Source organism: Phocoena sinus, chromosome 3, assembly GCF_008692025.1.
Source record: "Phocoena sinus isolate mPhoSin1 chromosome 3, mPhoSin1.pri, whole genome shotgun sequence".
Classification (NCBI taxonomy): Eukaryota; Metazoa; Chordata; class Mammalia; order Artiodactyla; family Phocoenidae; genus Phocoena; species Phocoena sinus.
The window spans coordinates 25978322-26005238 of NC_045765.1; the positions used below are offsets into that span (position 1 = coordinate 25978322).

Here is a 26917-nt window from a genome sequence, read left to right on the forward strand (position 1 = left end):
AGCTTCCTTTTCATTTTTTATATGAGTTAAATGCAGACCAGGGAGCCACTGGGCAGTCAGTCCTGAGTAGGTTTGTAATCTTGGGCTCCATGGGAATATCTTTCATAAAAATAAAAAAGGAATGGGTTGATGTTTCTATTAAAAGATTCTGTAATGCTAGGACTTCTACACAGCTTAAATAATGGTTGGAGGGGGTTCATTGTTTGAGGAGAAATGCTCAAATGTTATTTTAGTCACTTGTGGCGCCATTGGATTAGGATGCATACTTGGCTTAGAATATCGTTTACATCATTACTTTGTTCTGTTGAAGACGTATGACATGCAAACAATTCAGCATACTCTCAAAAATACATGTAGTATGCCCAGTAAAATACATTGGCTAGCATAAAAATCAAAGGAAATAGGAGTTTGGAATATCGATCAACATTACTGGGGTTTTGAATTGTGAAATAATCAACAATCCTGCCCATCTTATCTCGGAAGATAAACTTGAACTTGTCACTAGTTTTCATTGTCAGGTCACTGTAGTCAACGTTATCGCTGGAAATTTCAATGCTGGCCAAGCTGATCTTCCGTTTAAAGCTGGAGATGGAGCTGTTGATGATGTTAGTGATGTTGACTTCTTCCACTTCCTTTGCCTTCCCCTAGTTCATAAACAGGGCAGTTAGATTGATAGACTTGACTCAGCAAAATAAATAAGTGCGTATTTATATACTTAGAGGCCTTAGTATTGAATAATTAGGTTTAGGAGAGACCAGTACTGAGTGCCTCATAAATTGGCTGGTAAGCAAGATTTGGCAGTCCTATTATCCTGTTTATAGGCACCTGTCCCTAGGTCATCAGCTTGTATAATGGGAAGAATAACCATTGCCCATTCTAGGTGTGCAGGGCCGTGTGGTAAATGTTAATTGCTCAGACCTTGAAGCTAGCCGACCTGGGTTCAAATCCCATTCTGCCTCTCACTATTGTGAAATTTTAGTCACCTTAATCCCTTTAGAACTCAATTTCCTTGCCTGCAAAATGTTGATGACATTAATACTACCTCTTGAGACTGATGGGAAGATTAACTGGCATAAATTATGTAGAGCATTTAGTAGGTGTTTGATGAATTCCATTCTATTCCTGGGAGGAGGGAATAATTGATTATGAGAGTTAATAGAAGTCAGCAGTGTCTTAAGGGCTTTGCCACACAAACAGAAATAGTGATGCTCCTTGCAGTCCCATGGAGTTGCCATTCTCCACCATGGCTGGGACAACATAGACTTGGAAGAAAACTCCACGGTACGCAGAGACAACCTGGTCTGGGAAGAAAGCTCCATGGGACACAGAGGCAACCTGGTACCAGGGCAGAGTCTGGGTGGGGTGGCGGCAGCCATTGTTGACTCTTACTCAAGCAGCACCTCAGGAGCAGCCCAGGGCTCTGACAGTGGCTGATCCACCATAGCTCACCACCATACCCCATACACACAGAGAGTCCACACAAGTCCTGCTTGCCCTGTTGTTTGGCTCCCCGACAGGGCGGGGGTGGCAGAGGCTGGGGGAATGATCAGCTATGAAGGACAAGGGGACTTGGACTCAAGGCTTCATCTGAGCAGAGGAAGGGCAACAATTGCTGGTGCCTGCACAGGCAGTACATCAGAGGGCAGTACACTCAGCCCTCTCTCTGCAGCCTACCCAAGCCGAGAGCCCCCACAGGCCTCCCTTGCTTCAGTACTTCCCCAGTGCTGGGAGAGGGGAAAACATACATTTAAAGGGGACAGAGCCAGCATGGGCCCAACCCTCAGGGCTTCTGCTCCAGCAACTTGGGATCAGATCCCACCACCAATAGGGTGGTGATGGCCACTGAGCAGAAGGGAAGTCACACTTCACAACAGGCTCTAGCTCTAGCCCCTCCATTTCCAGTCCCACCTTCTGCGAAGGTGATAGCTGCCAGCACACCCTGAGGAAAGACGTGACATGCATCAACACCAAATCCAGCAAAAGCAATGGGCACATGCACTCTGTATAGGGACACATCCACATAAGGATGCCCGTGCAAGACTGCAATAGGTAACTGTTTCACCTAAACTCATAGAGGCAGAGAAATTTAAGCAAAATGAAAAGGCAAAGGAACTGGTCTCAGTTGAAAGAGCAAGAGAAACCCCCTGAAAAAATAAATAATGAAACAGAAATAAACAATACCAGATAAAGAATTTATAACATTGGTAATAAGAATGTTAACTGAATTAGGGAAAAGAATAGATGAACGTGGTGAGAATTTTAACAAGGAACTAAAAAAATATAAAGAAAAACCCAATCTTGGGAATTTCCTGGTGGTCCAGTGGTTAAGAGTCCATGCTCCCACTGCTGGGGGCCCAGATTCAATCCCTGGTCAGGGAACTAAGATCCCACAGGCCACATGGCATGGCCAAAAAAAAAAAAAAAGACCCAATCAGAAATGAAGAATTCAATACTGAAATAAAACTCACACTAGAAGGAATGAAGCAGACTAAATGATACAGAAAAATGCAGAAGTGGTCTAGAAGATAGAAAATGGAAATTACCCAATCAGAACAGCAAAAAGAAAAAAAATTAAAAAAAAATTAGAATAGTTTGAGAGATATCTGGGATAACATCAAGTGTATCAGTGTTCACATTATAGGGGTCCCAGAAGGAGAAGAGAAAAAGAGAAGGGGATGGAAAATGTATTTGATGAAATTATGACTAAAAAGTTCCCAAACCCAGAAAAGGACCAAATATCCAGGTACAGGGAACACAGAGGGTCCCAAGCAAACTGACCTCAAACAAACTCACACCAAGACATAATTAAAATTCCAGATGTTAAAGAGAGAATTCTAAAGGCAACAACAGAAAAACAAAGAATCGTATACGAGGGAACCCACATAAGGCTATCAGCTGATTTCTCTGCAGAAACTTTGCAGGCCAGAAGGGTGTGGTATAATACATTCAATGTGCTGAAAGGGAAAAACCAGCAACTTAGGTTATATTACCCAGCAGGATTATTATTTAGAATTGAAGAAGAGATAAAGAACTTCTAAGACAAGCAAAAACTAAAACAATTAATAATAAGCCTACCCTAGAGGAAATGTTAAAGGGTCTTTTCTAAGTGGAAAAGAAGAATCTAGAGGAAAGGGAAAATCCCACTAGGAAAGGCAAATATATAGTAAGAATTGAGGACCAACCACTTAAGCCAGTGCGAAGATTAAAAGACAAAAAATTGTAAAAGCAACTATAACTGCAAAAACCAGTTGAAGGATAAACATGAGATGTAAAATATGACATCAGAAACACAAAATGTGGGGGAGGGGAGTAAAAAATGTAGATCTTTTACAGTGTGTTTGAACTTAAGTGACTACAAGTTTAAAACAAGGAGGTATAGTTATAGGTCAATATATATGAACTCCATGGTTGCTACAAGTCAAAAACCTACAATAGATACACAAAAACTAAAAAGAAAGGAACATAAGCATATTATTAAAGGAAATCATCAAACCGCAAGGCAAGAAACAAAAAGAGAAGAACTGAGAAGAACCAGAAAAACAACTGGAAAAGAAGTAATAAAATGGTAATAACTACATACCTATCAGTAGTTACTTTAAATGTCAGTGGACTAAATGCTTCAATCAAAAGACATAAGGTGGCTGACTGGATTAAAAAACAAGACCTACCTATATGCTGCCTACAAACGAGCTAAATACAGACAGACTGAAAGTGAAGGAATGGAAAAAGATATTTCATGCACACAGAAATGACAAGAAAGCCAGGGTAGCAATACTCATATCAAACAAAATAGGCTTTAAAGCAAAGTCCATAACGAAAGACAAAGAAGGGCATTATATAATGATAAAGGGATCAATACAAGAAGAGGATATTACACTTGTTAGCATAAATGCACCTAACACAGGAGCACCAAAATATGTAAAGCAAATACTAACAGACATAAAGGGAGAAATTGACAGTAATACAATAATAATGGGGGACTTTAACACCCCATTTACACCAATGGACAGATCATCCAGACAGAAAATCAGTAAGGAAACAGTGGTCTTAAATGACACATTAGAACAGTTAAACTTAATAGATATCTATGGGACATTCCATCCCAAAACAGGAGAATAAACCTTCTTTTCATGTGCACATGGAACTTTCTCCAGGATAGATCATATGCTAGGTCACAAAACAAGTCTCAGTAAATTTAAGAGGACAGAAATTATATCAAACAGTTTTTCCAACCGCAACAGTATGAAACTAGAAACTAATTACAGGAAGAAAATTGGAAAAAAACAAAAACATTTGAAGACTAAACAAAATGCCACTAGAAAACCAATGCGTCAATGGATACATCTAAGAGGAAGTCAGAAAATACCTCAAGACAAATGAAAATGGAAACAAAACTTTCCAAAATCTATGGGACGCAGCAAAAGCAGTTCTAAGAATGAAGTTTATAGCAATACAGGCCTTTCTCAAGAAACAAGAAAAATCTCAAATAAACAATCTAATCCACCATCTAAAGGAATTAGAAAAAGATGAACAAGCAAAGCCTAAAGTTAGCAGAAGGAAGGAGATAATGAAGATCAGAGAGGAAATAAATAAAACAGAGGCCAAAAAAATAATAGGAAAGATCAATGAAACCAAGAGCTGGGTTTTTTAAAAAGATAAACAAAATTGATATAAACCTTTTAGCCAAGCTCACCAAGAAGAAAAGAGAGAGAACCCAAGTAAAATAAATGAAAGAGGAGAAATAACAACTGATACCACAGAGATACAAAAAATCATAAGAGAATACTACAAACAGTTATATGCCAACAAATTGGACAACCTAGAAGAAATGGACAAATTTCTAGAAACATCCAGCCTGCCAAGACTGAATCAGGAAGAAACAGACAATTTGAACAGACCAATCACTAGTAGTGAAATTGAATTTGTAAAAAACAAACAAACAAAATTAACTAAAAAACCTCCCAGCAAACAACAGTCCAGGATCAGACTGCTTCACAGGGGAATTCTACCAAACATATAAAGAAGAGCTAATACCTATCCTTCACAAACTATTCCAAAAAAACTGAAGAGGACAGAACACCCCCAAATTCATTTTATGAAGCCACCACTACCCTGATACCAAAACCAGGCAAAGACACTACAAAAAAAATTACAGTCCAATATCTCTGATGAATATAGATGCAAAAATCCTCAAGAAAATATTAGCAAACCAAATCCAACAATATATAAAAAGGATCATATACCATGATCAAGTGGGATTTATTCCAGGGATGCAATGATGGTTCAGTGTTTGCAAATCAATCAATGTAATACACCACATTAACAAAAGGAATGATAAATATCACATGATCATCTCAATAGATGCAGAAAAAGCATGTGATAAAACATCCATTCATGATAAAAACTCTCATCAAAGTTGGTATAGAAGGAACATATTTCAAAATAATAAGGGTCAATTTTTACAAACCTACAGCTAACATCATACTCAATGATGAAAAGCTGAAAGACTTTCCTCTAAATTTAGGAACAAGATAAGGATGCCCACTCTTACCACTTCTATTTAACATAAATAAAAGACATCCAAATTGGAAGAGAAGAAGTAAAACTGTCACTACTTGCAGATGTCATGATACTTTACATAGAAAACCCTAAAATCTCCACCCAAAAATTATTAGAACTAATGAATTTAGTAAAGTTGCAGGATACAAGATTAATATACAGAAATGTGTTGCTTTTCTATGCAGTAATAATGAACCATCAGAAAGAGAAAGCAAGAAAGCCATCCCATTTAAAATGGCATCAAAAAGAGTAAAATACCTAGGAATAAACTTAACCAAGGAGGTGAAAGACCTATACTCTGAAAACTATAAAACACTGATGAAGAAAACTAAAGATGGTACAAAGAAATGGGAAGATGTCCCATGTTCATGAATTGGAAGACGTAATATTGCTAAAATGTCCACATTACCTAAAGCAATCTATGTATTTAATGCAATCACTATCAAAATACCCATGACATTTTTCCCAGAACTAGAACAAATAATCCTAAAATTCATATGGAACAAAAAAAGACCCCAAATTGCCAAAGCAATCTTGAGAAAAATGAACAAAGCTTGAGGTATCACCCTCTCTGACTTTAGACTGTGCTATTATAAAGCTACAGTAATCAAAATAGCACTGGCACAAAAACAGACACACAGATCAATAGAATAGAACAGAATTGCCTATGGTTAATTAATCTATGACAAAGGAGAAAAGAATATGTAATGGAGAAAAGACAGTTACTTCAATAAGTGGTGCTGGGAAAACTGTACAGCTTTAAAAGAATGAAATTAGAACATTTTGTCACACCATACAGAAAAATAAACTCAAAATGGATTAAAGACCTAAATGTAAGACCTGAAACCATAAAACTCCTAGAAGAGAACATAGGCAGAACACTCTTTGACATAAATCATAGCAATATTTTTTGGATCACTTTCCTAAGACAAAAAGAAACAAAAGCAAAAATTAAACAAGTGGGACCTAAAATTAAAAGCTTTTGCACAGCAAAGGAAGCTATCAATAAAGTGAAAAGATAACTTACTGAATGGGAGATAATATTTGCAAATGATATGAACAACAAGGGGTTAGTATCCAAAATACATAAAGAGGGACTTCCCTGGTGGCACAGTGGTTAAGAATCCACCTGCCAATGCAGGGGACACGGGTTCAAACCCTGGTCTGGGAAGATCCCACATGCCGCGGAGCAACTAAGCCCATGCGCCACAACTACTGAGCCTGCAAGCCACAGCTACTGAAGCCCACACACCTATAGCCCATGTTCTGCAACAAGAGAAGCCACGGCAATGAGAAGCCTGCGCGCCGCAATGAAGAATAGCCCCTGCTCGCCACAACTAGAGAAAGCCTGCACGCAGCAACGAAGACCCAATGCAGCCTAAAATAAATAAATTAATTTTTTTAAAAAGTAAGCTAAAAAAACAAAATAAAACAACAACAAAAAAACCCAAAATATATAAACAGCTCATACAACTCAATATCAAATAAAACAAACAACCCAATCAAAAAAATGGGCAGAGGACCTGAACATTTTTCCAAAGAAGACAAAAAGATGACTAACAGGAAAATGAAAAGATACTCAACATATCTAATTATTAGAACAATGCAAATCAAAACAACAATAAGATATCACCTCACATCTGTCAAAACGGCTATCAGCAAAAAGTCTACAAATAACAAATATTGGCTAGGATATGGAGAAAAGGGAATCCTTGTACACTGTTGGTGGGAGTGTAAGTTGGTGCAGCCACTATGGAAAACAGTATGGAGGTTCCTCAAAAAACTGAAAATAGAACTACCATATGATCTAGCAATTGCACTCTTGGGTATATATCCAGGTAAAAATGAAAGCACTAATTCCAGAAGATACATGTATTCCAATGTTCACAGATGCACTATTTACAATAGCCAAGATATGGAAGCAACCCAAGTGTCCCTCGACAGACAAATGGATGAAGAATATGTGATATATATATATATATATATGAAATATTAGCTAGCCATAAAAATGAATGAAATTTTGTCATTTGCAGTAATGTGGATGGATCTAGAGAATATTATGCTTAGTGGAATAAGTCAGACAGAGAGACAAATACTGTGTGATATCACTTATATGTGGAATCTAAAAAATAAAACAAATGAATGTAAATAGCAAAACAGAAACAGATTCACAGATATAGAAAAGAAACTAGTGGTTATGAGAGGGGAGAAAGAAAGGGGAAGGGGCAAGATAGGGGTATGGGATAAGGTGATATAAACTACTGTGTATAAAATAGATAAGCAGCAAGGATATATTGTACAGAACAGGGAATATTAGCCATTATTTTGTAATAACTTTTAATGGAGTATAATGTATAAAAATACCGAGCCATTATGCTGTACACCTGAAACTAATATAATATTGTAAATCAACTCTACTTCAATTAAAAAATAAATTTAATTTAAAAAATAAATAATTTTTTAAAAAAGAAAGCCTACAGGGAGTAAAATAAATGAAATACATATTCTTTGGCTGGCACATATGATCATTTGCCTTTGGTACTTGAGTAATATAATTGTGAAACCTTGTTCACAATAGTTAAACACAAGAGAAAAGGCAACTGGATCTTTGGGCTATTCTGAATCCTCATTTCCTCACCATTGGACCCTGTGCAGTCCTGGCACTTTGCTGAAGTAGGGCAGCTCTTCTGCACTGGATCCCTATCATGTTTTTGCCTGTTAGCAGGAGCTTTAGTATGCTAACGTCTATCAAATTGGGCTTCCAAAGAATCCCAGGGTTCCGTAGGCCTGCAGAGAATAATAGTTAAGGGCATGGCCTGTTGCCCACTTCAAGTGGGAAGAACAGGTAAGTGTCAGACTTTGGAGCCAAGCAGATTTGGCTGGTGGGAATCCCAGCTCTGCCTCTTACTGTCTGTGTCCCCTTGGATAAGTCACTTATCTTTCCATACTCGGATCCCACAACTATAGAAATGGAGATAGCCTTACTGGGTTGTTACAAGCATTTTAAATGATATAATATTTTCAAAGAGCTTGTGACTGTGTCTGGCACATACATGCTCAATTGATAATAATCATTATTATTATTCTGAGAGCTGGACCATGGTGTTTCACAGCTAAGTCAGATAATAAGTCTTTCCCTGTTAGCAGAAAAATATGCTAATTACGAAATTTGCCACAATGTAATTTTTCCGTACATTTTTCAGTAAACCATTACTTATATAATTTAGGAAAACAAAAATGCGACAAATGAATAAATATTAAATACATATTAATCTGAAACATAAGCAGCTGATCATGTTAGGTTTGATACTGGGTTTTTCATGGATGCTTGTTCTTGCGGTTGTGATTTTATGTTGCATACAGATAACACCGTTATTTTCTGCTGGAAAGGTAAACATATTAATATCTCACCGTATTTGGTGAAAAGAGCAGTCTTTTGTAAAAGGTGTCATGACTTCCAGATTCCCCCAACTGAACAAGGATGAGAATCACTGGTGCAAACTGAATCACTGGGGGTCGGGAACCAGGTCCAGGTCATCTCTACAGACCAGTATATGGCACAGGTGATGAATCATATGTAGGGCCCTCAAAATTCTTACCCTATCTTTGGCTGCCTTCTGCTGTAGGGAGCTGTAGTGGGCAACTGCGTATTCCAGGAGGGCCCCAAACACGAAGCTAAAGCAGATCCCCAGGTACACGTCAATGGCCTTTATGAAGCAGTTGGTGTTCGGAAGAGAAGTGCGGGACCCAATCATCAGTGTGGTCATTGACAATACAGTGGTCACTCCTGGGAAAAAAAGTAAGCAATGTACCCACGTCAGTGGGCAGTGAACCTTCCATCACCCCCTGGCAGACTGTCTCCCTTCAAGACTTGGCAAGGTGAGGACAGGACTCAGAAATAGAGCATAGCTCATTCTGAAAAGTCTGTGGCCTTCTGGAAAAGGGTTGATTTGTCTATTTTATACAGATATGAGTGATATGATTTTCTAAATGTTCTGCCTTCTGTCTTCTCACTGGAGGGAGGAGTTCAGTAAACAAAATAACAGACAATAGACCATCGAATCACAATTCTCCCTTATCTGTCACTGTCAAACACAAGTTTAAAAATGCATTATTCCTAAAGTAGTCTCTCTGTCTCTCTTTGTCTCTCTGTAAGAGTCTCTCAGCAAACCAGCTCCTGGAACTGCCCTGGGAATATCGATGAAAACAATGGTAGAAGGTAAAAAAAAAATAAGGACCTAATAACCCAGTTCTTAGAAATCTCCCGTTGGAGCTACTTACCAATGCAGGTTCTTGCAGGAACTGAATCAAGGGAGATCCAAAACGAAACCCAGGATAACACCACCAGGAAAGTGGAAGGAACATAGGTTTCCAAAATGAAATACAGGACATTCCTCTGAAGCTCAAATTGCAAGACCAATCGTGTATAATTTCCTGATAGGGTGAACAAGGGATAGGAAATCATCCCTGCTCACCTAGCAGAGTGGTTTCCCTGTGGGATGTTTAACTTCACTCTATTCACATGAAGCCATCTGTTGTTCACCAAAACATAGTTAATCATGAACTGTCATCATAGTTTCAATGAAAGAAATTGCGGCTGTAGAGAATGGGATTTGTGGGAATGCCCTCACCCAGGATCCTCTTCTTGTGCCTTTCTCTGTCATAGTATTCCTGCAGCATCATAACTGCTGGTTTCCTTGACATCTACTTCACTAGACTGTGAGCCCCTTGGGGACCTTTTCAGTAGTAGGTGGGGAGCAGGTAAAAGTGCCAAGCCCAAACCCTACTGCCCCACCGCACCTCAGAGGGGTTCCTGGGCCCCAAAGGGACCAAGTGGAAAAAAGATGATATTTCTGACTCAGAATACAACTCAGCTATTTTGCTTTTGTGCAGTTCGTCCCGCGAGTTACCTGTTTCCTGCTGCGATCTGGTAGCTAATGTGAAATATTGTTGTATGGTGTACTGAGCAAGCCGCAGGTTCTCCAGCCCGCGCACAGAGTCATTCCCTCTCAGCCAGCTGAACTCCACGTCATTCCCATCATAGCCCCCTGGCAAGTGAAACAGTGCCCTGATCAGCAGAAGAAGGTAGCAGATTGAACTGGTCTGGAAAATGCTGTGATATGGAGGAAACGGAAGCTCTGTCTTGATGGTGCTAAGTCCAAGGATGATCCCATGCAAAATTTGGCATGATTTCTCAAGTATAATTGCAGTGTCTACTCAGAATGAGATGACCTGCTAGGGCTTTTCACCATCAACTGAGAACCGTTTCTATGCTAAGCATCGTATAGACCTGGTAGATGATAAGCAACTAGAAATGGCCTCTATCATTATTTAAATGATATTTTTGAACATGTATCTGTGAACCCACAAAGACCTGTGCTAGACATTGCTTTTCAGGACAGTCTAACACCTCGGAGGGGGTTCTCAGGGACTTTACAGTTGGTCTATTCATATTTTCATATTGGCATAAATGCAAAAACAAAAACAAAAAACCTTCAGCCAGCCACTTTATTGATGTATGTAAACATAGGTTTTGATAAATCCCAAAGCAGTTTTACCAATATACCTGATGATAGTAATAATAGCTACCTTTTATTAAACATTTATGTCCTTTACACATTATGTCCCCAAGGTTCTCATGAGCTTGCAAGGTAGACCTGCATATTTCTTCATTATTTAAAGCTTTTTAAAAAAGTAAAATAGAAATGGATCTTATACTTGATATATATAAAGTAGAGCTTACATTTTTCCTCAAATGTTATTATTCAATAAATGCTGTGCCTTAGAATTGAGGAAGTATAATGTTTTGCCCATTTTATACATGAAAATGATCAGATTCTGAGAGGTTGCATAAATTTCTCAGGATACCAGTGCAAATGAAAAACAAACCAGGATTGTACCTCAAGAAAGTTGAATACCAAAGCCCATGGATGATGATAATAATAATATCTATCATTTAGTAAGCAATTACCTTTCTAAGTGCTTTACAACATTATCATGTCATTTAATCCTCAAATGATACCTTTGAGAAGATAGATGAATGGTTAATACGCACATGAAAAGATGCTCAAAATCATTAGTCATTAGGGAAATGCAAATCAAAACCACAGTAAGATACCACTTCACATCCACTAGGATGGCTGTAATTAAAAAGACAGATAGCAACAGATGGTGAGAATGTGGAGAAGCTGGAACATTGCTGGTGGAAATGTAAAACAGTGCAACCACTTTGGAAAACAGTTTGACAGTTTCTTGAAGACTTAAACATAAATTTAACCCAGGATTTCAGTCCTAAGTATCTGTCCAACAGAATCAAATCATGTCCACAAAAGGACCTGTACACAAGTGTTACAGCAGTGTTATTCATAACAGCTGAAAGGCGGAAACAAGCCAAAGAGACTTGTACTACTTGTATTCTTTTGTCTGGAATAAAAAGGAATAAAGCAGTAAAAAGGAATAAAGTACTGATATATGCTTCATCATATATGAACTAAAAAACATTATGCTAAGTGAAAGAAGCCAGATGCAAAAGACCACATGTGGTATGAGTCCATTTATATGGAATATCTAGAAAAGACACATTCATAGAGACAAAAGATATATTAGTGGTGGTCTGGGAGCTGGTGGTGGCAATGGGGAGTGACTGTAAATGGGCACTAGGAGTCTCTTTGGGGTAATGGAAATGTTCTAACAATGGAATGTGGCAAAGGCTGCACAACTCAGAAAATTTACTAAAAACCTTTGAATCGTACACTTAAAATGGTTGGATTTTATGGTATGTAATTTATACCTCAATAAAGCTGTTAAAAATAACTCTTTGAGTCAAATACTATTATTTTTCCTACTTCACTGATGAGGAAACTGAGGTTAATTCTACTCACCCAAAGTCACCCAGCTAGTGAATGGAAAAGCCCAGTGATTCTGGCACCTGTGATCTTAAACCTGGAACTTCATTTTCCAAGGCTACTGAGAAGTGGGATGCCAGTGTTGGGACTAACATTTTGTTAAGTCTTAACCTATGGTATCCACTGTCTGTCAGTGGTTATCTCCCCCTCCATAGGGGGGAGAAGTAGTCATGAGCTCTTGGAGGATTTCCAGGTAAAAATTTTCTGTGCGCTTTCCCTTGGAAGCATCCCCTCATTTACTGAAGCCAGCTGTCCAAATAGGCCTAGAATCCCAAAGAAAAAACATATCTAAAAAAGTAAGTTGTACAAGCCTCTACTTAGATACTTTGCTATTACAACTGGTAAATGTTCACAGTCATTACATTCTCCCTGCTCTGTCCCTGAGTGGATATGGGCAATTGTGGGATGGTATCAATTCTTGTCGAGGGATGGTGTTCAGGAAAAATGCCCTTGGTGAGGTTTCTGTACCCAAATACCTGCTGATAAACATTCAATGAAAGCCTCCTCTGCTCACTGGGGATATTTGTGCAAGCAGAGTGCTGATGTTTCCAGGAGAATCTCACTCCTGGGTTTTGAGATGAGCACAGCCATCCATGGAGGGCAATTGCTTTTTCTATGTGGGGCTGAAAATGAGTTCTCTTTTTGATAACCTCAAGTTTTAGTCTGCCCCCAAACAGCTGTATTGCTTCAAGAAGGTTTTGCATACATTTAATCAATAAGGTAATTAATCTGCCTGGCTGAGTCTTTAATTAAATGTCTACCTCTGAAAAATACTGCCTCATAATGGTTGTGTTTCTTGGATGTTGGCCACTTGTGTCCTTATGTGAGAAGTGCCCAGTGGTTTCCAGCACTTGACTGTAGTTTTTCCTTCTTGTACGAGCCATGCCTTGATACCTTGATAACTCCTATATGCGGCATTTTCTTCCCAGAACACGTATCACTGGTGCCACCTCCCCATGGTGGGCATTTCAGAGTGGTTTACTAAGGAATCATGGAGATCACTCACGGTGCCAGGAGTTCATTTGACACACATCAACTTAGAGTAAATCCTCCTTCCTTATCACAAGCAAATACCCAGATTGCAGTTTAGATGCCCACTTGCTGACATTACTAGATTAAGCTTTATATATATATCAAACAATTTATTTTAGAAGTTGGAAGCAGTCTTGCAATAAATGTCCGTGATTGTTTTGTATACTTGCCATTTCCAACTTCTGCTGTGTTCTTTCTGGCTTCCATGAGTTAGCAGATTCTGAGACCCCCTCCTAGTCCTATTGACCCCTGTTTGCTTGGCTGTCTTATCCACTTTTAGGTGGAAATATTTGGTGCCAGTGCACAGTGGTCCTCTCCCAAAGATGTAATACTGTAAGGTTTGTTTTTGAGCAGTCTCCAGATCTCTCTGGATGTACACCCAGAAGGTCTGAACCCATTGTAATCAACATCAAGGAGAGAAAGGCCACTATGTATAGGACACTCTTCATGAAAGCACAGATCTAAGTCACCCCAGAAAATCATCTAAGGGGCCCGCACGATGTATACTCACAGCTTTCTAGTTGCAACTTGCATGTCTGTGTGTCCATGGGGTATTTAGACAGGTCCATGTTACATGCAACAGTTGTTGTGATTCTAAGAAAGGAAAAATGGATTCATAGAGAGTGTTATGAGGATGCTATAGAAAGTATACACTCCCTCTTAAGGGCCACTCCAAGAGAACTTTCACCTTGACTCTTACAGTGAATGTGTGACTTGGTGCCTACATTCAAAGCAGTCCTGAGTTTTTCTGTGCTAAGTGACACCTGTGAGACTCAGTTAAAGCTTGGGGTCCAGAGTGGAGGAAGTTGGAATGTTGGCAATTCAGAGGCAAACTTGCAACAACATTGCAGAACAGAATCATTCACTGGCTTGTTTGAGATGCTTTTTCATTCAGTTTTTTAAACTTGTTCTTCAGGAGAGACCCATGAGGAGTCCGTGCCTATACAAAATGCTTCACATGAATTATCCCTTTGAATTTTTAAAGTAGCTTTACTAGGTAGGAAATATTATTATTCTCCTTTTGCTGCTGAGGAAACTGGAGCTCAGAGAGTCAAGTAACTTGCCTAAGGTCACAGAGCAAGAACTTTTCCCCAAATCTGTCTGACTCTAGAGCCAGGCTATTAATCATCATCCATCACTTGTAATCCTTGTACAGGATACTGTGTTATGTGCCATAATACAGACAGACACACACACACACGCACACACACACACACGTGCTGTGGGAATACGAGGAAGGGGCACCTTAATATTGACTGGAGTTGGGGTCAAGGGAGAGGTCTATTGGACTTCTTGAAAGAGGTGCTGGGATTCTGGCTGACCTTTGCAAAATTCAGTGCAGCTGAGGAGTGTCAGATAAACGGTCCGAAAATTCAGTTCATTGCTTAGCTCAGTCCTTGTTTTATAACTTCAGCCTCTCACTTGGGATTTAAGATCAGCCTCATGAATATTTGGTTCCTGGCCTTCTGCTGAAGGCCCCTAGCAGTGTTTGCAGTCCTTGTCCAGCCCTGGCACAGGCAGTGATGAGTCCTCTGCCTGTGGGCTGCCTTACATAGCACTTTGGGGGCATCTTGCCTGTTCCTGCCAACCAGCGGCTCGATGAACGATTGGGTGGGAGGAAGTTTTGGCCTCAGGGATTTGTAGAAGGGGCAAAGGGGAGCCTGTGACTACAGGTGGTGAGGCTTGGAGGACTATGCTTTGCTTCTCTGTACAAGAATGACTCAGCTAAGTAAAGATGTATTCTGGAGCCACCGCCACCCCGCTGAGCCCCATGAAAGGAAAGTTCTTTGTATCACCTCTCTGTTTGCTCGTGCTGTTCCCCTTACCTCTTCTTGGCAAACTTCCTTTAACTCTTTAAGATTCAGCGCAGAGTCCTGTGAAAGCATCCTCTAACATCACCCCAAATCACTAACCTACTCTCCACCTTGGGGCCCCAGCGCCCTGACTTCCTTTCCTTATGTGTCTGTGTCAGGACAGTGTCTTATTCAGCTCCATATCTGCAGTGTCCAGCACGGGCCTGGCACAGAGCACACATTCTCAGTAGATTCTTGTTGAGCCAAACTGGACTGAGAAAGGGCCCTGCTGCTCTGGGAACAGGGATCTAAGAAGGCAGGCACATGAGAAGGGTAGGTGGTTATTCGAGCGCTGTTCAGAATACCTTTGCCTTTTCTCCCTGCTCTTTCCCCTCCAACCCTGAGGTCGCGGGTACCCAATTACCTGAGAGCATACAGGACTGTGCCATTGGAGAAGAGGCGGATGAGCCTGTTTCCCACAGTGACTTCATGGAGGAAGGACTTTTTGGACTCCACGATGTAAGTGTCTGGCACCCAGAGGAACTCCACTAGGCGTGCATCCAGAGTGAAGCTCTTGTTGCCTTCGAACACCAGCCGCTGGTCCGTCCAGCGCTGTCTGAGGTATATGGTGGCTGTGTAGTCCTGAGGGGGCAGCCGGTGGGGAGGAAATGGATGGAGGGAGAAAGCTCAGAAAAGGGAAGGAAAAGGGTCAAGTCTTACTCCCCTACCCACCTCCACTGAGGTCAAGAGCACGTACTACAGTAGACATGGGTAAATAAAGTTTGTCTTGAGGTTGTGGCCTGTAGCAATAAGAGAACAAAGCACCTTATAGATTCTGGATAGTAACGCCCACTGCCAAAAGGGGGCCCCACAGGAGCATCTTCAGGGTCTTAACTTACTTGCCCTCGATCACAGAGGCCACACCAAATTGTTGAAGGTTTTGGTGAGCAAGGTGCTTAGGTTGTCTAGGATTTACCCAGAATCCACAGTGGACCCTCTTGGCAAACTGCCTTTAGTGTCACCTTATCTATAATGTGTTATCTTAAGTGAGAGGATGGTTGAAAGCAGTTATGTGATTGTTGGTTTTCATCAGCTTGTCTCCCTCTCTGTGAGGGACCATGTGACATTCAGGCTTCCCCCCCTGCACTTTTATTCTTTTCCCCCACTTTTATCCCTCACCAAGTACACCCACTCCACTCCCTCATTTCTCCCCTCCTAGACTTTGAATCCACTTTCCTTCTGATACTCAGAAGATCTGTTTTACAAGCATCTTCCACTGTCTTGAGTTTCAGGATAGGTCTCCAGCTTCTGCCATTCCAAGTAAGTCTCTGTTTTGCTTTGAGTAGCTAGAACATGTATCCTCATAAAACACAGGAGAGGGGCTCCTTGGGTGGAAGACAAGGGGGCCACACTTACCATGTTACTCTCTGAAATACTGGAAATACTTGCAATGTCCAGAGTCAGTGCTATCTGAACAGGTTCTCCTAAGAATGAAGAAAAACCAGAAAGACTTCCATAGAAACACAAACAGATTTCCTAACCCTACATTAGCACAATTAAAAAAATGCATATATTAGAAAATTACACCTATTGGAAACTTTTAAACCATTTAGAAGTATATAAAATACTTCTAAATCAAAGGTTAATTTCTATCCTCCCCATCTCAGGAGGAACCACTATGTAGAGTGTGCCTCCCTTTTGTATGAAAAAAATGCACCAATATGTAGTTAGCTAAGTACATAAGAGAGAGACCACACTGTATTAATTAGTGTATATTTTGAAGAATGTAGCGGTATTTGCTACTTCTTACTTGGAGGATTTTTTCCTATGGTGCTTTGCAAGGGACTCATTAGAAATGTAATAGAGATTTGGGAATTCGTACACAAATATATTTCCACCCCCAACCAAGTAAATTTACCACAAGATGGCATTCAACACTGCTCATGGTTGAGCTCCTGCTCACCTCCTGACACTTTCCTCCACCTCCTTTATTCTCCAGGAACCCTAAACTACTTAGAATTGCAGAGCTGTCCACGTTTCACCTGGTGTGCAGATGTTGGGCCTCAATCCTGGAGTCCCAGCAGATGGGCCAAACTCCTGAGAGGGCCTGTCTTAGCTCTCGGGACTGAGGTTTGGGAGCCACCATTCTCGGCGGCCAGGCCAGGCCAGGGACGTTTACTCCTCCTTAGGCTGGACGTGTGGAACAAAAGCCCAGGAGTCAGAAAGACGTGAGTTTCGATCGGGGAAAAGTTACCAGATCCTTCAGAACTGCAGTTTTCTCACCTGCAGGTTTGAATATAATGCCAATGACATCAGACGGTCACGGACAGGGTTAAATGAGAGTAGGTGTGTGACAGCTTCTTTGCAGGGTGGTGGCAAGAGAGAATGGACGTGAAGTGCCCGCCTAGCTGGACATCTAGAAGGTGCTCAAAAATAATTATCTGTACAAAGCCCCCAGCATTGTTCCTGTCACATCCTACCAGGCACTCAGTAAACAGCATTTCCCTTCCCTTCCCCTCTCCTCTGGTGATCTTAGCTAATTCTGGAAAAGCAAAAACTTTCCTCACCAGGTTAACAGATGGAGTAGCATTCACTTGCAAGATAACTGGGGACGCCTCTGGAAACTGACAACGCGTTAACCAGGAAAAGGAGAGGCCAAATTCAAAGGACGCTTAGAAACAGCAAACTGGGGGGAATCAGACAGAGCAGCCTAATGATCGATTGAAGGAAACCAAGCCACAGGATATAGGTAAGAATTTGGAAGTGGAGTTTTAAAGCCAAAGCAATTAACAATAATTAACTTAATACTTAGTGTTAATACTTGGTGGGAAAGGGGGAGATGTTTGAGGGCAGACCCTGGAAGGTGCTAAAGGAGTTATGGTGCTAAGTGGCTTTCTGCCCCTCGAGGCAGCAAGGTGCAGCGTTAAGAAGAGGAGCTTAGAGTCAGTGTTTGAAACCTCTGCTGGCCACATCATAGCAGTGTGACCTTGAACAAATTGCTAAACTTCTCTGTTCTATAGTTTCTTACCTGTAAAATAGAGCTACTAATGCTAGCCATCAAGGGTTGGGTTGGGAAGGTTACAGGATCTATCTTATGTGCCTGGAACACAGTGGGCAGTGGGTCAGTGCTGGTTGCCCCCCTCCCCGCCCCTTGAGAAACATGGAGAATGGAAAACACACAAGAGCTCCAGCCTCAGTGTGGGTTTTCGTTTGCTTGTTTAGTTTGTTTCTAGGTAGTCTAGTCTAGGCCTTCCTTCAGTTGGCTTTTTTATAGACTGGAGTTTGCTCCTTCTTCCCCTTGAGTTATAAAAGTTAGCTGTGCCACCAGAGGGCAGCTTTCTCCTAGGAAAGAGGTCAAAGCCAGGTTCTGGACAGAGTTCAGGAGGGCCTGCTTGCAAACCTGTGCTGGCCAGCTCAGTGCCTGAAAAACCCTGTAGAGGTCTTGTCGCTCAAGGACATCAGGGTCCGAGAACTGGGTGGACAGACATTACGGAGAGCAACACTCCCTCCGTGGGCCTCGAGGCTGCCTTGTAAATGTAGGTTCTGTAGAAGGCAGAGTGCCACAGGCTCGTGACAAGGGGTGGGGGTTGTGCCTTCCCCTCCTTTTGACTGATGACCCCTTGCCCCATTTTTGTCCCAAGTGGATCTGGGCCTCACGTCCCCTTAGGTCCACTCCAGGCTCATAATGGGCACCTTGCCCTAGGACTCTGCACCTTGTTGGCCCGTGAGCAAGCAACAAAAAGGGCAGTGTCGGGCTTCCCTGGTGGCGCAGTGGTTGAGAGTCCGCCTGCCAATGCGGGGGACACGGGTTCATGCCCCGGTCCGGGAAGATCCCACGTGCCGTGGAGCGGCTGGGCCCGTGAGCCGTGGCCGCTGAGCCTGTGCGTCTGGAGCCTGTGCTCCGCAACGGGAGAGGCCACAACAGTGAGAGGCCTGCGTACCGCAAAAAAAAAAAAAAAAAAAAAAAAAAAAAGGCAGTGTCCTGGCCTAATTGTTTGGGATCTGGGAGGCAGAGAAATTGTTGAGTGGACCCAACCAGATGTGGAGACTCATGTGCTTGTCATTAGTGTTCAGTTGCTCCTGGGAAAACCAGAGGAGGTTGAAGCCCCCCAAGGTCCCTTAACATAAGGACCTCAAATCCTAATTGTGTGGCCAGGAATCTGCGTCTCTCAGATCTCCAACCGAAGGCGGTATGATTGGCTCCAGCTGCTGTGCTCTGAAATCTTCCACCACACTTGCTCGGAGGCCATGCTTCCCATGGGCTGCATCCCACCAGGGACTGAGCGTGGCAGGAATACTAAGGCAGGCCTGTTCCTGGGAGGCACAGAGATGGGAGACTCCTCTGATGGGAACTTTAGCTCAAGAACTCCCTGGTGGCCTTTCCAAACACACTTAGAATCACACTGTAGTCTAAGACTCCTCCACCAGCCTTCCTTCCCTCCCTCCCTCCTTCCACTGGGGTCAGACCTGCATTGCGGTCTGACAGCTCTCCAGCTTCCTCCTTTTCCTGCCCCATATTTTGTCATAGATATGGTCCCAATAAATATCTTGCACGGATAAACCCCTCCCAGTGTCTGTTCCTCAGAGGACCTGGACTGACCCACTAATCCTAGATCTGACCAGAGAATTTTATCATCTGAAGGGAGGAGCAAGAAGGAAAGGGATGAAAACAGACTGCATCCTGATGCTGTATTTACACACTTCATTTCATTCAGTCCTCCCTGTGAGGCAGATAATATGCCCCCCCCAATTACAGAAAGGGAAACTGAGGCTCAGAAAGCTAAGATGCTTGCTCAGCAGTAGAGCCAAGGAGCCAAACTCAGGTTTGTTCCACTCCAAGGCTCTTTCTAGTTTCTGCTCGAGGTAACAAGACATTAGTGACCACGTTGGTTCAGTCTTGCATTTTACAAACAGAGAGGCTGAGACCCTGTGGGGAGGTATGTGGTGGCCTCATTCCTTCCCTCCTTGCCTCATTCTTCCAACAAATATTAATTGATAATTTGCTATCTGTTAAGTACCGAGATGCTGCTGGGTTTGGTGAGGTAAATAAAGCAAGACTCCCCCAGGGGACTGCAGCCTAGAGCTGAGACAGACATAAAGCCAGTGACAGTATCACCCGGTAATGGCTATGACTTGGAGATATGTTCAAAACAAAGTGTGAAGAAAGGGGATGGGGCCTGGAGGAATCTGGGTGGGCTGCTCAGAAGAGGAAGCCTTTGATCTAAGACATGAAGGAAAACTGGCATTTCACCAGGGAGTCAAATTGGAACAAGCCGTTCTTGACAGGTAAACAGTCTCAGCAAAAAGCACAGAGACCAGGGAGGCCAAGGAGGTCAGGGGGCACATTTGTAGCAGGGCATAGTGGGGAGAAGTTGGGGAGATGAGACTGACAGACAGATAGAGGCTGGGCTGGGAACCGCCTGGTGTGCCACGCAAAGGGCTCTGGACTGTATGCTGAGGATGCTGGGAAGCAGGCAGGTATTCTGAGCAGGCAAAGGACCCAGGGGGGTCATCCAGGTGGCAGAGTAGAGGGTTAGCCTTGAGGAAGCAGGCTGAGGCAGGAGGACCAGGTGTAGTAGTCCTGGTGAGACATGGTGGGTTCCTTGAATAATGACACTGGAAGTGTGGGCAGAAGGCAGACAGCGCGTGTGAGGTTGTGAGGGGGCTCTAGGAACCTCCTCAGTGGGGAGGAGTATTTCTGTATCCTGCAGGTGGAGAGACCAGAGAAAGTGCTTTCTCCAAGGTAGCATGAAAAATCATTGGCAGCCGTTTGTATCCATCACTGCCACTCCTTAACAGGTTGCAGGTCAGAAAACGCAGTTGACTAAAACCTCCTGAAACCCTTGTCTGCATATTGTCTCTGTTCCTATCTTTTTGAATTGATGTCCTGGGCAAAAAGAATGACCTACCACCAAAATTGGGCCTGAGAAACTTGTTATATCCTGCTGTGAGATTCTCAAAGCCAGGCAGGGACAGCTTGTCACTTCTGCTGGCCTTGATGTTAAACTGATTCCCCTGGATACACATCCTGGAAAAGAAAATGGGTTTCGGTGCACATGCTTGCTTACGTGTGGATAAACATGCATACACACAAACTTGAGCTTGTGTTTGCATGTCTGTGTGTGGTTGTGCTCAGATACGAGCAGTAACTTCCCCAAAGAGAAATCTCTGATTTTCAGCTGCTGAATTAATACATGTCCCGATCCCACTCCATTTTATTACCCATTTGCTATATATCACAGTGTCATGCTAATTTGGGAACACTCCAAGCACCGTCCCCCCCAAACCCAAGGGGTTCGTCCATCTATGACCCTTTTGGAAGCTTGACTTCTCCAGATAGAATAACTGGCAAGAAGTTGCATTTGTCCTGGTGCATCAGGGAGGTGAAGGCCTGACGTTCTGTCTCACCATTGCTAAGTAGAAAGCACTGCTGCCCCTCCCACCACATGCAAAACCCAAAGCAGTTCAGCTCAAAGCCACTGTGGGGTAGCAAAGCTCACCTTCCAGTGAGGAGACTCAGACACATGAAGGTCAAGTGGAGACTGTGCCTCATGTTGAGGAGCTGCTTATGCAGAGAGGGGCTGAAGTAGAAATACCTGGGGAAACAGATGGGGTAGGTGAGAGGCAGACAACCCAAAAGGCTCACCTCCTCCCAGCCCAGCTTTTCTGTCCTGTGGGGCGTCAGTTACAGCATTTTCTCCATGTCTGTGGGGAGCAGTCTCTTCCCACACCTTTCCGTTTCAGCTCCTGCCCCCTGAATGTCATCCAGGAGTGACTTCATATTGAAGGATCACATTTTAAATCCAGCCCAAATAAAGGCTGAGGACTTGTTTAGAGAGTGGTTCACCAGAGCAGAAATATAGCTGGTCCACCCTGAGCTGAATATCTGGGGAGCCCCAGGACTATCCTCACCCTGTCCTTGTCCTGACTTTGCCAGGGAGGACATCCTCGACTACACACTCCCCCTGACTACGCCATGTATCTGAGGCTCTAGGCCTGTTAAGCAGGTCACGTAGCCAGGAAATGAAAACTTCCCGAGGACCTCCATGTGCCAAGGAATGTGTTAGGTACTTTCCCACAGATCTTCTTGCTCTATCCTCACAATGGCCTTGTGAGATGGGCAGGTTAACCCCTGCATTGGGTTGAGGAAACGGAACTCACGGAAAGGTCACTGTGCTAGAGAATGTCAGAGGAGACTCTGAAGCCAGGGCTGGCCGCCTCAAGACCCAGTCACACTGGCTGCTCTCCCAACCTCCTGGACCCGCTCCCTGGGTGCTTTGAAGCAGTTCAGATGCTGTGGGTGAGCACTGTATGCGTGCGGACTGTCAGGGTAGGCATGGCCCAGGGGCATGGCCTCCTCAGGTTTGGGAGCTGCTGTCAGATGTCTCTGAGAGAGCAACAGACAGTCAGGCAGGTGAGCCTGTGACCCGTCATGCTGGTGACAGCAGAGTGGAGGTTCTTGGGGTGGGGGTGAGGGCTCAGGTCGCATTCCCAGGCAGATCCAGGCTGGGTCATACCCTCTGCTTTGGTAGCTTCTGTGAACCAGGCCACTTTCTAGAGTCTTGCCATTCTGGGGCTTAGGGTACAATTCAGCCATTAATTAACATTATTTTACTTACAAAACAAACACACGCTTATTGTAGAAATGGAAATGAGATAGAGAGGTGTAAGTGTAAGTCTCAGTGATGTGTCATTGTAGGGTTATCAATTTAACAAACGTACACTCTGGTGGGGCACATTGATGGTGCAGGAGGCCACCCACGTGTATGCGGCTCAGTTTTGCTGTGGACTTAAAACTTCTCTGAAAAGTAAGCTCTCTTAAAAAAACAGTGTAAATCCCTCCCTCACTCCTCTCTAGTCTCATACCTCCGAGATGACCACTGTTAACAGTTGTTTTATCCAAACATCTACTATGTTTATATATACACATATTTCTTGGCAGGAAGAAAAATATTTAACAGCAAAATTGGGATGATAGCGTGCATATATTTTTGCTATTTACATTTTCACTTAATAATAAAGCAAATCTTTATTGAATATTGAATGCATGCTTGTACTGTGCCAAGAACCTCTCCAGTCCTCACAACAACTTTTTGGAGTAGTAACTACCATTCTCATTTTACAGATGAAGAAACTGAGGCTTAGAGAGGATAAGAAAAGTCCCAAGGTTACATAGCACGTGAGGGACAGAAGTGAATCCAGGTAAGCTGAGCCAAGAGCTTTTTTTTTTTTTAGCATTTTTATGGTTTTGTTTATTTTACTTGCACCTTTTTTTAAAAAAAATTGAAGTATACTTGATTTACAAGTGCTTTTAATCACTGCACCTGACACATGCTGTTTCCCAATGTCAGTGGGACCTTTCCATGTCATTTCCTATAGATCTGCCTCATTCTTTCTGATGGCAGCAAGGTATTTCATAAGATCAATGTATTAACATTTATATAAGACATGTCCTATATAGATACTAAGTTATTTCCAAATTTTTTACTGTTACAAAATCAGTAATGAACATCTTTGCACATATGTAAGCTCCTATAATTCTGCACTCTGTCATGTTTCTCTACCTCAGTCTTTTCTTTCTCACGCATCAACAATACCATTATCAATCCACCAATGGTCATAATCAAACTTTCTCCCTTTAGTTCACTTCCTCAACCCTTGTCCTTCCCCTTATCCCCAGCATCGAGTTTAAGAAGCAGAGGTAGTTCCGACATGTGCAGGTTTCCACTCCCATTCCCAGAATCACCATCACATAAATACTGTGAGCTCCAAACTTGTCATATTAGCCTCCTTCCTACACAGGCACTGTTCCCCTGTCATCAGTCTCTTCAGTATAGACAGAAACACTTGTTGGGAAGCAGGAGTGGAGCCTGAATTAGGTTGAGGTGAGGAAAGGCATTATTACCATGGGTCCACCTTGAGCAAATCACAGAAGGTGAAGGTGAAGGTGTGTGTCCTGGGTGGCAACACAGACAGGAACACCTGCGGCTCGAGTATCAGACAGAAGGTGCTCTACTCTTAACTCTGCGCTTGCTCTGAGATTGTATTACTTCTCCCTGAGGTTCAGTTCCCTCCACTGTAAAAGGGATAGGAATCAATAGTTCTTCAGATGATGGTGAAACCTGATACAAAGTAGGTGCTCAGCAAATTCCAGACCCGGCCCCCTTCCCTCAGTCCCAGCAGGGCTTATATTTGGATCCCCTTCCCTTTCCTCCCTTCAGGCACCGGGAGGGGCCAGCAGTTCCCTTACCAGACAGCTGCCAAGGCTCCGTTAGGACAGGTCCTTCAGGTCTTCACGGTGGGCTTTCAGGTAGGGCATGGTCTTCTGGGTCCCCGAGATTCTCCCCATCATCAGCCCATACCCCCTGGGTGCAGGCACACAGTCACTCTCTGATGGAGTGGATCTCTCTGCGGGAAAGACAGAGCTGCAAGACCAGCCAGGCAGACAGGTGGGTGGAGCCTCTCCCAGCTCCTCCTCTGGGTGGAGCTCTGACCAGGTTCTGGGTGTCTGTGGGAATCCTCAGCTCTGGCTAGGGCTGCTGGCTGCCAGGCCTTTGATACTGAGTTGCGTCTCAGCCATGCTCCTGGACCACAGCCAGAAAAGACTCAAGATCAAAGACCCATGAAAGTCAAATAAAATGGGTAACGCCACCCATCATGTCTGGAAGATGAGTCTCTGGTTCTGAATATGGAGGACACCCCTCTGTCCCGGTATAATGGAATGGGGGTTTGCAGTGCGTATGACCTTGGACAAGCCATTCCACCTCTCTAGTCCTCAGCTTCCCATCCATAAAATAGAACTTGACCATTTCTAAAATTCTGATTCCTGGTTACGTATTTGAAAAGCTTCTTTGGGATCAATAGAGAGCCTTGTCTATGTAAAAGGAGACTTGCAAATGCCAGGACCTTGTGCTTTCCACTCTGGGAAGTTTCAAAAAGAGACATAGGGGTCAAGAGAATGGGGGATAGAGGCTGAGCAGGCCAACCCAGGAAGAGATAGGAGAGACTCTGGGAGAGATTCGGCTAGGTTTCTAGGTTGTGCCCCCTTCCCCATCCCTACCCCTCACACAGAGGATTTTCCATTCCCCACAAAGTCCATTTTAGGAGCATCCTTCTTCCATGGCCAGTTGAACCTCCTAACAGAAGTGCTTCACAGTGTTCTCTGAGCCCTCAGTCCTCCCTGTCACTATAGCCAGTGACCTCGAAACTCACTCTTGGCTCCAGCCCTGTGGGAAGGCACAAGGAATTCCCTGGAGGCTTGGCCTTGCACCCTGAGAGAGCTGGGAGCCAGCAAAGGAGTCAAATGGAGAGGCCCAGGAGAGAGCTGAGTCTGTGGCAAGAGGCCCTGCAGCACCTCCTACCCTCTTTTTTTTTTTTTTTTTTTGCGGAACGCGGGCCTCTCACTGTTGTGGCCTCTCCCGTTGTGGAGCACAGGCTCCGGACGCGCAGGCTCAGCGGCCATGGCTCACGGGCCCAGCCGCTCCGCAGCTTGTGGGATCTTCCTGGACCGGGACACGAACCCGTGTCCCCTGCATCGGCAGGCGGACCCTCAACCACTGCGCCACCAGGGAAGCCCCCTCCTACCCTCTTGAAATCATTACTGAGCTCCTGCCCAGACCCCTACCTGTCTTGGAGGTGGGAAGGTGGGGAGATAGGGAGACAGTAGAAGGGGGAGCAAATGGAGCTTCAGGAAGTGAAAGGAGGTAGGAAGGATGGAGTGGGCCTCCATGTACAATGCCCCATAGATGCCTTTGGCTCCAAACTAGTTTCCTTAGAGTGCCCCTGCAGCCTGGCCAGCCTCGCAAACATTTCTGTGCTGGTTGGTGGGGAGTAGGTGCCTGAAGAGAAAGCTCTTTGATTTCTCCTGAGAGGCCTCACTTTCACCTGAGAAACTTGAAGGCGTCTGGAAGTAGTTTGGGGCTTTTCTCAGAATTTCCAAGATGTTCTTACATAAAACAAAGGCTCAAAAGTAACAAAGACAGTTTGGAGCTGGGAGATGGGGATGGGAGGAGTGGTATCCTCTGGCTCAGGAACAGTAAGACAAAAGAACATTGGGCAGCTAGCTGGGTGGCTTTGCCAAGTTACTTAACCTCTCTGTACCTCACTTTCCTTATCTGACAAATGGGGATGATATCATTGCCTATCATTCAGCAATGATAGGTTTGATATCATATCCGAAATCACCTGGCATTTTGTACCTGGCACATTGTAGATGCTCAGTAAGTTGTTCTTTTTATCTGATGTTGTTAGTATCTTCTCATGTTTGTACCTAACCTATTTACTCCTCCATCCAAGTATCTATCTATCTATCTATCACTTACCCAACCATCCAGTATTTAATCTTCCCAATCAGATTGTTAATGCTTTCATTGCATGGGCTTATATTGTACTTCTATGTAAGCATTCAGTAAGTATTTTAATAGACTGATTATATCAGAGTCAGGGCAAGCCAGACCTCAAGTTAATAAAGTAGGTATGATAAGGCTTCTTATCTCCCAGCTTCAAACAATGCTTCAATCTAGTGCCAGCTTCTTTCTTTGATTTCTGTCAGATCAACTGAAGAAATGCTTAGAGTGGGGAGTTTCCAAGAAAGCCAAGTTCTGGGGTCTTCTGCTGGGTCTGCAGAAG

General features: G+C 43.2%; 1 protein-coding gene across 2 annotated transcripts; it reads right to left on the reverse strand.

Moving 5' to 3' along the window:
* Nucleotides 1-311: 311 nt before the first annotated feature.
* On the reverse strand, nucleotides 312-21842 carry GABRP (gamma-aminobutyric acid type A receptor subunit pi). Of its 2 annotated transcripts, XM_032628059.1 has the most exons (9): nucleotides 21790-21842; nucleotides 21199-21317; nucleotides 16706-16773; nucleotides 15714-15931; nucleotides 14008-14090; nucleotides 10470-10607; nucleotides 9841-9993; nucleotides 9159-9346; nucleotides 312-644 (listed from the first exon to the last, which is right to left on the reverse strand). In XM_032628059.1, the coding sequence occupies exons 1-9, from the start codon at nucleotides 21840-21842 to the stop codon at nucleotides 342-344; spliced, it is 1323 nt and encodes a 440-aa protein (XP_032483950.1). In that variant the 3' UTR covers nucleotides 312-341. The 2 variants fall into 2 exon arrangements, with proteins under 2 accessions (XP_032483950.1, XP_032483951.1); XM_032628060.1 differs by lacking the exon at nucleotides 9159-9346 and having other exon boundaries at nucleotides 607-644.
* Between the last annotated feature and the right edge of the window lie 5075 nt (nucleotides 21843-26917).

Excerpts from the sequence above, each read along its gene's own strand:
- GABRP (XM_032628059.1), bottom strand. The coding sequence starts at position 21,842 with ATGAGGCACAGTCTCCACTTGACCTTCATGTGTCTGAGTCTCCTCACT. Across the intron at positions 14,091-15,713 it reads ACAGTCCTGTATGCTCTCAG|AATCACAACAACTGTTGCAT; the intron begins GTAATTGGGTAC and ends TTCCTTTCTTAG. Across the intron at positions 645-9,158 it reads AGAAGGCAGCCAAAGATAGG|GGGAAGGCAAAGGAAGTGGA; the intron begins GTAAGAATTTTG and ends TTTATGAACTAG.